Below are 16,076 nucleotides of genomic sequence, written 5' to 3'. Positions count from 1 at the left end.
CAGCTCAAGTATGGTGGACTAACTTTCGGACCTGAAGTCAACCGACGAAATAGATGGACGATAAGTGTTTCTGATTTTGTGCTGCCCTTAGGCGTTCAAGGTAGCAAAGAAGTACTGGTGTATGAAGGCAGCAAAGAAGTACTGATGCAACACCCAGCATCATCCTATATTGCAGTGAAATAAATTGTCTTTACACCACCAGTGTTACGTTTCTTTCACAGTACATACGCTCTCTTTAAGCTAACGGGGACACGTGCCTGCCGCATGGCAACAAGGCTCCTAAGTTTGCACAAGACAAATCTAGAATAAATGTTTGACAGTTATTACATTAACCCATGCTCCTTATCATATATGAGAACAACTGCAGGTTACGTCCACATTCGTTTTCACCGAGGCCTAGTTGATTCCAACAGAACGATGGCGGACTTGCCCGTACATAATTTTGGGTAACTGCGTCGACTTTTGTGTTTTAAGGTTGTTTCGGCCACGCTGCTTCAATAGGCTTTTGGGCTCCAAACCCGGAAACGGTGCTTTGGGCCATTAAACCAGAGCGTGGTGCGCACAATCGTAGCAAAACGGTCCCCAGCAATACGTCGTCATAGGAACAAACTGACGTAGGACAGTCATGCCACAACATTGAGGTTTGCAGCCAGGTCTTGTAATCACGCAGCAAATTATGGAACAGAAACACTCGTCGATGATGCATGTTTAACACGCGCTCGGGTGGGGGCCAAGTCGACCACAGGGAGGTTTTTCCGGAATGGGTTCCGAACTGCAGGGTGTAGCCGCGCCAAATTTTGTGTAGCTGTAGACAATTGAATATGAGATCGTCTGGCATCAAAAATTTAGATGTACTTTGTGAGGTCACTGGCCTAAGGCAGGTCAAAGTCAGGCCATGGTTTCAGGGAAGGCAAATTATATGAAGTCTTTCAATCTGATCCAACAACGGAGCGTTAGACGAAACCAAACATCTCTGAGATACTTTCTTATGCAATACAACAATTGAATGCGGAAATTACATTGACCTAGGGTCAGATATAAGCGTCAGACTAAGGTTAAAACCAACCTGTTTTTAATACTGGAGGGCTTTCTATATGAGGCAGTTTCTTGTGCTCATTTCCAATCTATTGATGACAGGAACGCATAATGCACCTTCCATAGACTTCTTAAGGGTCAGAATAGTTTACTGACCTAAAATGACCCAGGTCACGATTTTGTTTTTAGGAACATACTGCCTGGCGTAATCTGTATCGCTTATCAAAATGCAAAACTCAAAGCGGTCTTGTCTGATTTTGATCACTATGGATTTCAAAAGATCAAGCAAGGTCAATGACCTTAGATGAGCATGTGACCTTTTGCTCAGAACAGTTATCTGAGTTCTACGTGCCCTTAGGGGACCTACCCGGAATTTGACCTTGTTTGACCTTATTTAACCCGAATGACATGATCTAAGAATCTCAGATTTCGACCTAAATGAGTTCAGGTGCAGATCAACACACCCTATGAATTTGGCGCCTCTAACTCTCTTTGTTCCTGAGATCTCGGGGGGGTCAAATTGACCCCCCCCCCCCCACCCGGGCGAAGGGTATCCGATCGGCCACCCGGGCTTGTGTTAATATCTTGATTACATTACACAAGACAATCAACCAGACGCCATGTCCAATAGAGGAACAAAGAACAGAGCGGTCGTGCCACCGCGCGCCGCGGGACCCACACAAAGAGAGGCGTGCGCAGGTGATAAGCTGGGGGGGTGTTCCTCACCACCGCCATCTTTTACTGTAACTTATCCGGACAGACGACAGGTGGCGTTGGATGCAAAAGATACGGTCTGATCCCAATCTGGTGCCCCCGCTATACTGCAGTACGATTATCTATCCGTGGCCAATAGTATCCCTGTTCGAGGTGCCAGCTTATGCCTGTAATGGCCCGTCCGCGCTGACGGCCCCACCCAACGTCCGCCCTCGCTACATCGCTTGTACGCTGTGTCTCGACCTGGTGGTGCCCGCGGGCACCAGTCGACCGGCCGCCCCTGGCTCCTGGGCAGCCAGCGACGCATCAGCGGCATCCGTCCAAGCTACACCGTCCCCGCTTTCACAAGATACGCGTCCCCAGCACAGCAACAGTCGCAGAGCACGGCAGCCTACCGCCCGGCGAAAGGCTGACCGATATACTTTGGTCAGCCGAAGCAGCTGGACAAGCAGGAGACACCAACACGGATCGGCAACACGCCAGCTGGTGGCCGGCGCCGCAAGCCACCTGGGGATCAGAATGTGTTAGGCCGGTGTCTCAAACGACACCGAAATGGTCACCAGCTAACACCAGTGCCTCAAATGACAGTGCCGAAACAGCTAGCACGTTATCAGTCACACTGCCCCAGCCCGGACCCAACCCCAAACAGACGAACCGTACCCTAAGCTGGACGAGCAATAGCACTTCTGCTCAACGCAGATGGGTCAACCTCGTTTGGACCAATACTCAAGTGACAGTTGTCGCCACTAGATGCCAATAGTGCAGGGTGATTCACGGCCGAAATCATCAGGGGCAGTGGCGGTAGCCGTTGTTAGTATTACGACCTTCAACGTAAACGCGTCCGGCGGACGTGTAACGCTCCCAGTACGCCTGAGCATCAGCGGTGGTGCTTAAACAACTGACGTGACGGTCAGGCGGACAGACATGGCTCATCAAGGACCGCCACATGGGCCACACCCCACCACAGGATGTCTTACAACACCACATAGCGCATCTTAACGAACAACCATCATTGATGAGTGAGGGGGTCGGGTGCACGCTCAACGCACACTGCAATTCACAGTGCACAACCTTAACCACGGTTGGTTGAAGTTTGAACCAGTGCGTCACATGGGTCATGCGATGCTCCCATTCCCAGAGCAAAAGTGCCACAAAGACCCACTGAGGTAAACGTCATAGGGGAGAAGTTAAAGTCACGGTATAACGTGTCGCTGAATTCTCGGGATAAAAGCTTGATGTTCGCATGCGTTTTTGTCTAAACAGAGTGCTTCACGTTTTCATAGCATTTATTATACAACAGTGTGACACATAACTGTGTTACAAACATTACAGAGAACCAGTGGCGGATCCAGGATTTTGTCGGAGGGCCGGGGGGGGGGGGGGGCGGGGCACGCAACATTGTGGGGCCCTTTAGTGTTCGGGGCCCCCTCCAAACATACCGTTGTATTAAAGTTTAAGATGTATTGCATGCAACTATACACAGATACATACAGATATGTATACATATATATATATATATATATATATATATATATATATATATATGTGTGTGTGTGTGTATTTGTATATATATATATATATATAGGTAGGAAAAAGTATCTATATATATATACATATATATATATATATATATATATATATATATATACATATATGCATATATATACATATATATGTAGCGCCAGAAAACGGGCAAAATGATCACAAGTTGGTTGCTAAATTCCATCAAAACAAGCACGGACTTGATTCTTTGCATAGTTACGGCTAGCCGACTGTGCGATGTAATCAGCTGATGGCTCATGACTGACGCAGAATTTCTCCTCTGTTATAAGGGAGTACAAAGTTTTCTAGCATTCAAAATATGTTAACAGTGTGGTCCACAAGTACAAAAAGCGTCACACACTCAAGACCCAAAGGAAATGACACATACGACGTCGGCGGCACGTGAAATTGTGCCCGGCAATTGCGCGTAGAAATGCATTAGGGCATGTCCGATTGCTGCTCTGAGGCCAAGGCACACGGGTCAACGGGAACGGAACCTGGTTGATCCTGGGTGCCCACAGGAGGCCAACAAAGAGGCTCCCGTCAACAAATGTAGGGTCCACAGAGCAAGCGAAAAGAACCCAAGACCAACGTGGTGGGCCCCTTAACAATCGGTAGCGCCCAACAGGCTGACAAACAAGGCCCCGGCCAGAGCATAGGACCCTCTGAGCCAAGGGGAATTACCGAAGACCATGACTTAATACCCCTGTGCGATCAAGAATGTCCGGGCGGGTAGAGAGTAAAAGCCTCGACGGGAGTGAACAGTCCTCAACAAATGAGATCACAGGGAAAGAGCTCTCGATCAAAGTAGAGGGCCCCTGCGTATCGAGTGTCCCGGTGCCTTACCTTGTATGAGCCCCAGCAACAGCACGAGGCCATCCGAGCAGGTGGAAAGAGCCCGAGACTTATATGAAGGTCCCCTAAGCAACTGCATATACCCTAGCATATGGGGTCCTGGAAAAAGTGTATGGAGCTTTGCGGGCGCATGGGAAGAATCCGTGGAGGAAAACCTTATCTATCAAGAGTGCACAGGCATGGAAGCAGTCCCAACAGCAGCGTTGGGCCCTATGAGAAAATTCAAAGAGATCAAGGGCAACGTGAAAAGCTCCTTAGCAATCAGACTGGCCTGGCAAGTAATTATTTAGGGCCCGGGAAACAGCATAATGCTTCGGGACAGCGTAATGAGCCCCAAAAAGTCCCCTAATCACTGCATTCTCAATCAGCGAAGAATTAACTTTGCTTACTTATGGTCTTTTTACTTTTGCTAGCAACCAAGCTTGGTTGTCTATACGCCCAAAGACCTCCAATTTTGTTGCGCTTTTTATTCTGTTAGACAACTGCGTCCCTTCGGCATGGTCGGAGGTCCCTTCGGCATGGTCCATGGGGGCATGGTTCCGTGCCTTCCCCCTCCCCCTCCCCCTCAGCATCCGCCACTAGTCCCGAGCAGCTTAATAGATGGGCCCGCCAGGAACATACGGTCATGCATTCAAACAAGAAGTACCCAGGACTCAGCATGGAGGGCCCCGGAATGATCGAGTGTGCCCGAGCAGGCTAAGAGGTGGGGGCTCCGACAAGAGCGCAGGGCCTTCCATTCAAATGAGAAATACTCACAACACAATGTGGAGAACCCCAACGTTTGAGTGTGCTCCAGCGCGTTAACAATAGGTCCCCGTCAAGAGCGTAGGGCCCTGTATTCAAATAGGAAGCACCCAAGACCCAATGTAGAGGGCCCAAGAACAATCGAATGTGCCCGAGCAAGTGAACACATGGGGCCCCCGACAAGAGCATAGGGCATTCCTTCAAATATGAAATAACCACGACACGATGAAGGGGTCCTCGAATTATACAATGTGACCAAGCAGCTTATCAGAAGAGGCCCCGGCAGGAGCGCAAGGTCCCCATTTAAATAAGAAGTGCCCAACACCCAGTGCGGAGGGCCCAGAAAGATGGTATCAGATGGTCAGCCATCTGATACTCAAGCAGGTTATCAGCCGGCCCCAATAGGAGCGTGGGGCCCCCATCAAACAAGAAATGCCCGAGACCGAATGTGGAGGGCCCCGAAAGGTCGAGTGTACCCAAGCAGCCTATCAGATGTCCCTCGACAAGAGCGCAGGGCCCTACGTTAAAATACCCAATATACAGGGCCCGAAACAATCCCGTGTGCCCGTTCAGGCCAACAGGTGGGGCCCCGATAAGTGTGTAGGGTTCTCCATTCAAACAGATAGTACCCAAGGCCCAATTTGGAGGGCCCTGGACGACCGAGTGTGTCCAAGCAATTCAAAAGGTGGACCCCTCACAAGAGCGTAAGGCCCTCAACAAGTGGCAGAGAATTGGAAGCGCCCTGCAGAGGGTCCATGAGCATATCGCGAGTGCATCGGTAGGCTAACCAAGACCAACGTAAAGTGCCTCTGAGCAACCGAGAATACTCCGGCAGCTTAACATATGTTGGACCCCGGCTACAGCCTACAGAGCCTTTCTGACGAATGGAAATAATCCGTGGAAGCCCTTAATCGGCAAGAGCGTCCCGGCACGCTAGCAGGATGTTAGGAATATAATATTCCAATGTTCCGGCTGCACCTTAGGCGCCTAGCGTACGCTGTCTTGGCTCCAGTGATGTCGCTTCAACGTTGAGCGAAGATGGAGCGAGAATCCCGGACGATTCTACCTCTCGTATACAGCCTTACCCAGGAGTGCCATCGTGGGACTTCCCATTAGTGAGATGACGATCATATCAGTTCAGGGCGATGAACCCACTGGAGCTTTCTTGCCGCGCCCCGCCGCGCCGCCGCGTCTTCGCCACATCGCAGCGGAAATGTCACGTTCGGCACACTGCTTAATGCTTCAAAGTCTGATTTAGGCGCCAAACAAGGGTGCAGCGTTTATGTCAGTATTTCTGACGGCTTGCAAAGGAGGTATGCCATGGCATCTGTGGCATGACTGACGTGTGTGATTCCTGCCGACGGGGCCTGGCTTCCCGCTGGCTTGGACTGGCGTGCGGCTGGCTTGGCCTGGCTCGCCGGCGGCCATTCTTTTGCTAGCTGTGGGACTGCTGCGCAGCCGGCGATGTTTGGCGTCCCAGCGGCGGGACTTGGAGCTTCAACGGCCGCGTCTGGTGCGATGGCGGTAACGGAAGTTGTCTGGTGCCAGCAAACTTGATGGGGCGGCCTCGGGAGAGTTACTGGGTTCAGCTGCCCTCTCTCTCGACCGAATGCTGAATCTTTGTTATGGAAGGATGCGGTCACTCCGCTCAAATTACTCACTGAGACGTCTGGGTTCTTTCGCTGTCGCTGCCGTCCGTTGCTGGTGCGGCGCGCCTGTATTACGCTGGATACGGCCGGTGCCGACGGGCCAGCGTCGTTCGGCTGTAGAATACGCGATGCCACCAGCGTGCTTTACATGACGGCGTGGCACAATTAGCATCACACCACGCACAGCGCTGGTGGCGTGGTCGTCCTGATGTTCAGTGAACTGCTACAACTACCTCACCTGGGCCTGATGTTTGGGATGTTTGCGATGCGGTGCGTTTGAAATTTCAGGGAGTCCGCGCTCAGTGCTCTTGTGACAGGGGTGAGGAGTCGTGGGCAGCTCGAAGTGGGGCGTGAGTTGTCTTGCATGTCGTTTGTAGCTATGCTGGACACTGCGCCGGTGTCGCCCCCTGCGGTGTCTGACTTGAAGACTGGGCACTGTTTAGCCGGGTCCACTGGGTGCACCAGCGTCGGCATGGAGCTGTTTGAGAATCGCATCGTGTTAGGACTGAAGAGCAACGAGACGCAGTGACTCCTGTTCATACTTAGACAAATAGCAGCGGGTGGGCCTCCGGGCGCTTTGTAAAGCAGGAACTGACACACGTCTGCTGGACCCGCTGGGATGGCAACGGCCTTTTTGAGGCGCGTGAACCGGACTGCGTGTTTGACCTATGCCACCTTGGAATGCATGAGGGTGGACTTTGTAGGGAGTCTGCCGGGGTCACAGCGGCCGCCGCCTTTGGACGCGTGGCCTGGGATCTTTGTAGAACCTGCTGAGGTCACAGCGGGACGCCTGTCCCGGTCTGTGTGGAACCTGTCGATGTCTCGGTGGCCACCTTTGGAAGCACGAGCTTCACTCTGTGTGGAGCACGCTGAGACAACATGGACCACCTTGGAACGCTTGGTCCGGGCTGTGTATGTGGACTGCAGAGATCGCAGCAGGAGTCGTCTCCCGACTGTGCACCTGAGGCCTGCTTTGGAAACATCGCGCTTACCCATAAGCGTAGGCAGAGGGAGAGGGCACCGGGTAGCATGTGCCATCCCCCTCCCCCCTCCCCCAGGTTCCGAGGGCCGACGGGCCCCTCGGAACCGACGATCGAGGGCTCGATTTGAGCGACCAAAGGGCCCGAAGGGCCGGCCGGAGGCCGCATTCAGGGGCCCCAGCCCGCGGGGGTCGGGCACTCCAATGCCAGTCAGAGGGCCTTTGGCGTTTATCAGGGGCCCCTGAATCGATATGGGCCCACATATCGGTCAGACACCACTAGTAACGCACAGTGGGCTCCGCGGCGGCATGAGCCTAAGAGCCCATTTCCGAAGCAGGGACAAAGCCGGAGTCAGCTATTTACTTTGTTTGGGGCCCACAGCGCCCAACAGGGGCCCTGTGTTGTCAAGGGGCCTCAAGTCGGCCAGAGGCAGTGCTCGAAGAGGCCCGAAGTGCCTAGAGGGCCCGACGGGTCTAGCGATTCAGGGCCCCTTTCAAACAACGGGGCCTCAAGGAGGCCCCTTTCCCGTAAATAGGGGGCCTCGTTTGCGTTGAAGAAAGTGGTCGAAATGAGTTTTAAAAAACGCACAAGGCCATCCCATGTTGCATGAGAACTGTTATTCTTTTGCAGAATCGACTACTAAAACAAATAATATCCAAATATTTGAGCCTCCGCGACGGGTGCCGACAATGTAGTGGTTAACGCGCCTGGGTTAACTACTGCGCGTCGGGAAACCAGAGGTACGGGGTTCAGTTACGGGTACGGTGCATCATTAACCCCAATGTTATGGCTGCGATATCGGGGAGCACGGACAGCGATGGCCTGGGCTGCATTCCCGTAAAACTGAACGGTGTTGGCCGCTGCAAGTAACACCATGCGGCGGGCGCTGTGCGCACAACAACCATCGTAAATTAATGGTCTGTAAATGTATGCTAAAAGTAATTCTTAAACTTTAAAGATGGGACTGGGGGAATCTTTTTTTAAAGTTGTGGGTCGTCGTGTGTACAGATTTAAAGCTACAGCAACAAAAAATAGAGATTCCAGTACCATTTCGCGGTTCTGCAAAGGCCAATTCGTTATCACAACAATCTAAAAATCGCATACGTGAAAGATGCGTCCGGAGTGCCTCTAAATCCACGATTTTATATTCTAAAGCGGTGCAATGTACTTTTTCAAATTACGTTGTCATTTGCGTACACGTGTTGGTCACGGCTTAATACTAACCGCGAGGGGGCCGACGCTGCGCGGCCTATGCAGACTGCAACGCCTGGCGCCGAGGTTTTTGTTGCTAGGAAATGCGGGCGGAGATGCTCATAACCATGTTACAAAAGCTGCATCACACTTATTCTGACTGGATGTTAAACATTTCTAGACAACATGGTTTGGCTACGTTAAAACAAATTGTTGAACCATTTTGATCTTCGATCTACATTAGCAGAGTCCATGATGTCTTTACGCAACCCAGATAAAGATTCTGACAGATTTGCTGAGCTATATCGGTACAAAATTGCATTGGACCGCCGTAAAATGAAGAGCGTCGGCGATGTACTTCATGCAAGCCGTTAAACGCATGACATAATTTAAATAGCAACGAAAAACATGCCCTCATTGGCACATGCCCATATCCAACGATTTTGAGGACCTTTTTGCTACCAGGGGGCCCCTTGTTAACCTTATGCCCCCCCCCCTTGCCAATGCTCTGGCTGCGTAGCTGTGCTTACCATTGCGGTTCACAACTAATAGATTACAAACTGTCCGGCTAAGCTGAGCTCCAGTATCCAGACGGTCCAGATTCGGAATCCGGAACGGTTTGACCTCTAGGCTGACCTGCTCGAAGGCCGTTAGAAGCCACCATGGATGTCACAGAAATCGGCAACAGCAAAGGCGTGAGAACGGTGAGCCTGGCTGCGTGAGCCTGACTCACTAAATTGGCATCATTACTGCCAGATCTCACGTAATGCGGACGATGCACTAGCAGTCTAGGTGGTTTTCCGAATACACGTAGAGGCACTTTTTGAAAAGATGGTGTCTGTCGACAACGTCAGCGCAACGCCAGAACAGAAAAGCGATTCACTTCAAAAACTTTACGCAAAGGCCGAGGTGGTTGAAACCAACAGGCACGAGCGGTGACGACATTCGGAAGATTACGCAGCTCGCGGGTCCTCGCTTGCCGAGAAGAGGGTTCCAGTGACGTCACCGAGCGAGTGGGCGCTAAAATCGCCGGATGGTCGTAACCACGATTTCTCTACCTCGACTTCGTCCACGAGGTGTCGATTCTTCTGGGGAGGTTTCGCCGTGGCGTCGCGGAGGAGGGCGAATATACACACATCGGTCGTCTGCCAGGTAAGAACCCATGTCGTTGGATTGTGCCGGCGTGCTCAGTTTGAGGTTCACTTCATGTTTTTTTTTTCTTTAGGGGGGAAGGTTTGTTTTGCATCAAGAGTTGTAAACGTGGGAACTTCTTCAACGAAGGCCATATCCTTCCTAACGGTTCCCGGTGCCAACGGAAGGAATGAATCACGACTTTTAAAATGCTTAGCTCTTTTATGGGGAACGTTTATCATCACTGTCAGGTTTTTGCGGACTGGGTTGCAGGATACGAAGTAGCACAAAGATTGTCGTGGCCCCTTGCCAGGAGCTGGTGGTGTAGTTTGGTAGTACCACACGGTGAGGTTGGGGGAATTGAAGGTGGGGTGGGGTGGGGCTGAACCATGAAACAATTATGCGGTCTACCCTTATAGCTCCCCAACATATAAGTTTCTCCCTGGATTTGGTTCGCTTAGCTCTCAAAGTTTCGGAGGTAGGAGCTCAAGTGGGAGGGAGGGGGGGGGGGGGGGGGGGGGGGGGAGAGGGAGGTGGAGTGAAACCCCTCAGCTGAATAGGGACCCACACCAACTGTTAGGGGCTCCATCTCTCACTCATCCAGAAGGCTGCTGAACCTATTAATTGTATGAAAGGAGTAGGTGAAGCCCACAGATAAACCTAGTTATGGATAGTTTTGCCTTGCACTCATAAGCATGTAAGGTGTGCACAATTTGGTGTTACATGTACCAGTATTGTATTTCTTAAACTAGTCAGTTAGTTTTCCTGATTTTTTTATCATTGACATTTCTTCACACACAGTTCAGTGCTTGCAAAACAGGCTAGAGGCATGTGCTCCAGTTGCAGGCATGCAGCTGAACTGTGTCATCAGGGGCCCAAAGTTCAGATGTTCACTAAAATCCTGTGAATCTTGAAATCAGTCAGCAAAAAGCATGAGCCATTTGGCACAGGAGAGGAGATGGAAAGGGTGGCCACCCTTGGCCCCACCCTTGGATATGTACCTACCCAGGTGACCAATGAGAAGACATCTTAAAGCAAAAGAAGTTTGCAATTTTGACTTCTCTACTTGCACCTGTCCAATGGTGATGGATGCCACTGATTTACCCAGTCTAAATTTTGCACTGAGATTTAGCTATCTGTCAGGGCCCATGTGTGATGTTAAACATGCAGGACTAATTGGTGGAGGTGGTGGAGAAAGAGGGGGGGCTTTGACTATTGTTTCAGATGCACATACCACTGTTTATCATGTAGTTGCATGGCACCATATTCAAATAAAATTTGAGTGGAAATGCTGATGCCCTTATGTACCATTTTGGTTATCTTCTCTTGTTTGGTTTGGCCGTACTCTGCATTAGCGGTTTGGCAGGTCTCTTTCATTTGTGCAATATGTGACAAAAAGCAGTGACAGGATTAATTGAACAGGCAAATAGAAAGCAGTAATTTCTGTTATTGATCACTGTCAGCCATGTTGAAAATGGATGCTTAGATGCTGTTTTACATCTTTGGGTTTGACTTAAGTTAATTCATGATGGTAGTAACAAAAGACACTATCCATGTTGATAACAGGGTTAAGAAACCCCTGAATCAAGGTCAGTGATGGCACCAAGATACCACTTAAGCCTGCTCTTTTTGATCGCCCGCTCTCCAATCCAGAAGTCAATGACTATGAATATGATTGAAAGCTAAGTTCAAAGCCTGCAAAATGATTTTTTGAATGTTTGAATACATGTTATGTTCAAAGTGTGGTCTAAGAGGATTGTTCTAGTAGTGTGGGTCACAGTTGACCAGGTGCTCATTTGCAGCCAGAATGGACGCAACTGCTGAGGACAGCTCGGAGGGCGCACGGCCAAGCGACCAGCCCGGTGGCCGACCAGCTGGCATAGAAGGCGTCCGTGAGCACATTGTCCAGAACAAGTGTCGTTCGCCCTGTTCTGCACCCGCCTTGCGCAGGTGCTCTTCGCCATCGGCTACCTGCTGCCCATCTTCGGGTCAGTGTACGATTGGTGATCATCAGGGATATGTTCATGAAGCTGTGAGATGTTGATCCTCTAGGTTCCACATGCTTTTGGGCGTTGTCTGTCTCTGTACCGTAGGGGTATAGCTGGGATGGTCATCAGCCCCATCTCAAGCGAGTACATCACCCTCAATATCGTTTTATTAGCACCTGTTGTGGAAGCAATATGCAGTACCAGTCAAATTATGCGTGAAGCCGAAGGTGTCCGTTTGATGACGGTTGATGGCATCACGTGTCGGCTGTCGCTGCTGTTCGCTGTGTGATAGTCTGTGCTCTCGTCTGGCCCACACCAGGTCAGCGGCAAACGCCTACAGCAAGGCGCTGGTGGCCACCGTGGCTACGTCAGCTCTGCGGCTGCACCAGCGCGTGCCTCAGCTGCAAATGAGCCGCCAGTTCCTCGCCACGCTGATGGCCGAGGACGCCTGCCACTATCTGCTCTTCGCGCTGGTGTTCCTGTATGGCGCGCCCATGACCATGGTGCTGGTGCCGCCCACACTGTTCGCGGTGCTGCACTCGGCCAGCTACGGCTTGCGTCTCCTGGATGTGAGTGGTGACGCCAGTGTCTGTCCACGGCCCGGAAAAGAACGCGGCTAGTGGCTCTTAACATTGCCAGTGGACGACGGTGCGCGGCCCCATGGCTTCCGGCACTGGGCCGACTCCGGGCTGACGAGCTGACAAGGGGTGTGCACTAGTGCTGCCACGTTTTTTGGATTTCGAGAGCCCGCGCCCGCCCCACACCAAAATGCTGAAACCCGCCCTGCCTGCAAGACAATTTGGGGGGAAAACCCCTTACCCCTCCCCCCCCCATTACAGACCCGCAGGCATTGTTTTTTTCCTGGTCAATGTTTCCAATATTGCTCCACTGAAGGTCCCAACTAAGAGCTGTAACAATTTACAGGATCACTGATTGTTTTAACTCAGTTTTTGATGACCCGCGCTGAAACGTTTTATTTGTCATTCCTGCACATATCCTTATACATAATCTGAGCATGATATTTGACTTAAAGGAAATAATAAAAAATATATAATTATTTATTGCCTTAAAAGTGGTTTTCAGGGCAACAGTTGTTGAAGATATCACACTTCATTTCTTCAAGGCCTAAAAGTTCGACTGATTGCAAGGTTTAGAGTCTCAGAAGGGCCAACATACATTTTTGGCCAAGTGCACACAAATTCTCTAAGTTCTCACCAGCACCTTTGTCGCTCTTCAGAGGTCACTTCAAAACGATGTAAATACCCAGGCCTTGAGTCAGGGAGTATGATAAATGTCACACTTGGAAACATTTTTAACTTTTATTTACCTTGGTTCTTGTGATCTATTTCATGTCCTGCATAATATGCATAGCTGTCTTTTGTAAAGAGAAAATGTGACATCCATAGCTCAAAGTTGGTTGGTATTTGAAAGCAAATGAGCGTCATTTTCACAAAGAAGGAATGCTATATATACTTAAAAACGGACAGCCTTACAGATTCATACGCATCATGGACAACATCTAACCCATTTGTGAACTACAAACACGCACATCAATAGCAACCTTCGCGTTGCATACACAGCAGTGCCTGAACTATGACTGACTACGCTTGCTTGCGCAACGCTTTACACCTCATGACAAGTAAAACGCGATGTGGTGAAACGCAAACGAAAATTATGTAGGCAAACGGTTCATTTCGTGAAAGGCAAGCGCGCCAAAATGATCCACTATTAGCACTTTGTGAGCAGCTGATCATATCTAGTCAGTAAAGTCACTACCAAAATTCACACAAAGTCAGTAAAGTCACTACCGACTGCCTTTAGTTTGGTAAACAATGAAATGAAATGATGGTTGAACAACTAACCATATGTCAAGCAATTTGTAATGCATATGGATAACACAGTGCTAATAGCCTTATTCCTGGTGGAAAAGTCCGGAGAATGGAGTGACATGAGTTGACATTTCGAAAACATGCCGTTATCCAAATAAGTGTCAGTAGTAAATTAAGATTGCGCGCAATCCTGTTCGATTTTTCAGGGTTTTTTCAACAGCGAGCCACAGCTTTTACAAGTCACCAACATTTAGGGGATTAAACAAGACGCCATTGCCAGCCATTACTGCGATACGGTGCATATCTAAGAATTAAAATGCACGAAAAACACGTCCACATGTAAACTAATTCAAGTGAACCAGCATCACGCATCACGCTTCTTTCAAGCGTCCAATGGATTTCAGTTAAACAGGCATCCCGCATTACGCATCAGGCATCAATCATGCATGTAAAGAATTATAAGGTTGCGAGCAGCACGTCGCCGGCTTTTTATAAGAATGCATTCAATTATTTTCCTGCTTTGATGGTACTGTGCGCTGTAGATGATTGAGCTCTAAAAGGAGACAGGGTCCCTCCCTGTTCCATACCACCTTTTGGCAACCATTCTTTGGAAAACACGCATGGGCTGAAAACCAGGTAGGTAGGTAGGGTGATGCGTATTAACCTAAAATCGTTTAAATGTTTGGGTGGTGCCTGACACGTAACGCGCGACGCCTGCTGACTTGAAGTCATTTGCGTGTACGAGAGATGCGTGATGCGTGATGCCTGTTTACTTGAAATTGCTTCGATACATAAGACAGTGGTGATAACCGTATTCCTCGGAGAAAAAAAAAACAGGAAAATGGAGAGGTAGATGCGTTGATATTTCGGCAACATGTCTTTATCGAAACAACAGCAGAAGCCAAAAAATAACAGAAATATATTAGTAGAAAATAATTGAATGTATTCTTATAAAATACTACTTCTACTATTGTTTCGATAAAGGCATGTTGCCGAAAAATCAACCCATTTATATCTCCATTCTCCTGATGTTTTTCTCTGAGGAATGAATCAATTACTACTGGCTTGTGTATGTGAATACTGTTCCCCGCGAATGCACTAAACAACTTACGAAATTAACTGCATGTGTGGCTGATGTGTAATGCGTGATTCCTGTTTACTTAAATCCGTCGGCGTGCACACGTATTTTTATTCTGGTTGCGTATGTACTGCATCGCAGTAAGGGCTGGTAATTGCTCTTTGGTTAACCCCTTACTGTTGGTGACCGGCAAAAACTGTAGCTTGCTGTGAAAAAGCGTTAAGAAGCGAGTGCTATCATCGTCAGACAATTTTGAATTTACTGCTGGTAGTCGATTTGATAAAGGCATGTAGCCGATATATCAATCCATCTATTCCTCCATTCTTCTAGTTAATCTATGAGCAATAAGATTATTAGTGCTGTTTTATTCGTACGGCCTCAGGTACATCAGATAGTACTGGTGACACGTACACATTAGGTAGTCATTGGGATATGCTACAAGAACAGTCGATGTCTCCGGCACTACGCATAGTCGCGACCACCACTATGACCATGAGAGATCGTGAAAACATCGGGACATTTTCGTGATGTGTCTCAGTGACTACTCGTACGTTTGCTTCACCAGTACCCATTGTTTACGTATTCATGGTGGGCTTTCCTCGACTTAAAAACTTGAAAGGCAGCAGAGAAGGACGTTATGGAGAGCTTGCCTATTGGCAAATATCCGACGCGTGAGGGCGTGGTCGCCGTGTGGCTGCTCTGGCGCGTTCCATGTCACGCCTGTCGGGTTGTGCCGGCAGCTGAGACGCGTCAGGGCGTGGCCGCCGTGTGGCTGCTCTGGCGCGCTCCATGTCACGCCTGTCGGGTTGTGCCGGCGGCTGAGACGCCTCAGGGCGTGGCTGCCGTGTGGCTGCTCTGATGCGTCCAGTGTCACGTCTGTCGGGTTGTGCCGGCGGCTGAGACGTATCAAGCGTCGCTGTTCTTGCGCGCTCTGTGTCACGCCTGTCGGGTTGTGCCGGCAGCTGGCCGGCCAGAACAACTCGCTCGGGGCGCGCTACCTGATCTCGCTGGTGGAGCTGCAGTCGCAGAACATCCTGCGCGCCGTGGCACTCTCCGAGATCGTCCTCATGCCGTACACCGTCTTCATGCTGTTCACGTGAGCACCGGAGCTTGGCCGGGATGATTGCCGCCGTCGCCTGGTGCGCCTGTCTTCATTCTAATCTGGATCCAAGAGAAATCCATATATGTGACGATCTGAGTCATACCAAAACTATGCGGCAACTTTGAACTTCGGTTGCCCGGCCGGGCTGACTGTGACGCTGTCGACGGGCTTTTGTTCTTGGTCTTTTGATCCATCTTTGGATGGATCGCATTTGCATTGTATTTTAGAAGCAAATAGC

General features: G+C 49.9%; 1 protein-coding gene across 1 annotated transcript; it reads left to right on the top strand.

Moving 5' to 3' along the window:
• Positions 1-9,842: 9,842 nt before the first annotated feature.
• Positions 9,843-15,852, top strand: LOC119111347 (Krueppel homolog 2-like). Its single transcript, XM_037235166.1, is given in 5 exon segments — positions 9,843-9,862; positions 11,644-11,754; positions 11,757-11,829; positions 12,149-12,398; positions 15,699-15,852. Coding segments are annotated over 4 exon segments (567 nt in total). The 5' UTR covers positions 9,843-9,862; positions 11,644-11,648; the 3' UTR covers positions 15,837-15,852.
• The last annotated feature ends 224 nt before the right edge of the window (positions 15,853-16,076 follow it).

Source organism: Pollicipes pollicipes, unplaced genomic scaffold (genome assembly GCF_011947565.3).
Source record: "Pollicipes pollicipes isolate AB1234 unplaced genomic scaffold, Ppol_2.1 Scaffold_2555;HRSCAF=2994_pilon_pilon_pilon, whole genome shotgun sequence".
Lineage (NCBI taxonomy): Eukaryota > Metazoa > Arthropoda > Thecostraca > Pollicipedomorpha > Pollicipedidae > Pollicipes > Pollicipes pollicipes.
The sequence above is the reverse complement of the archived record's forward strand: the minus strand, read 5'-3'. Positions and strand labels throughout refer to the sequence as shown.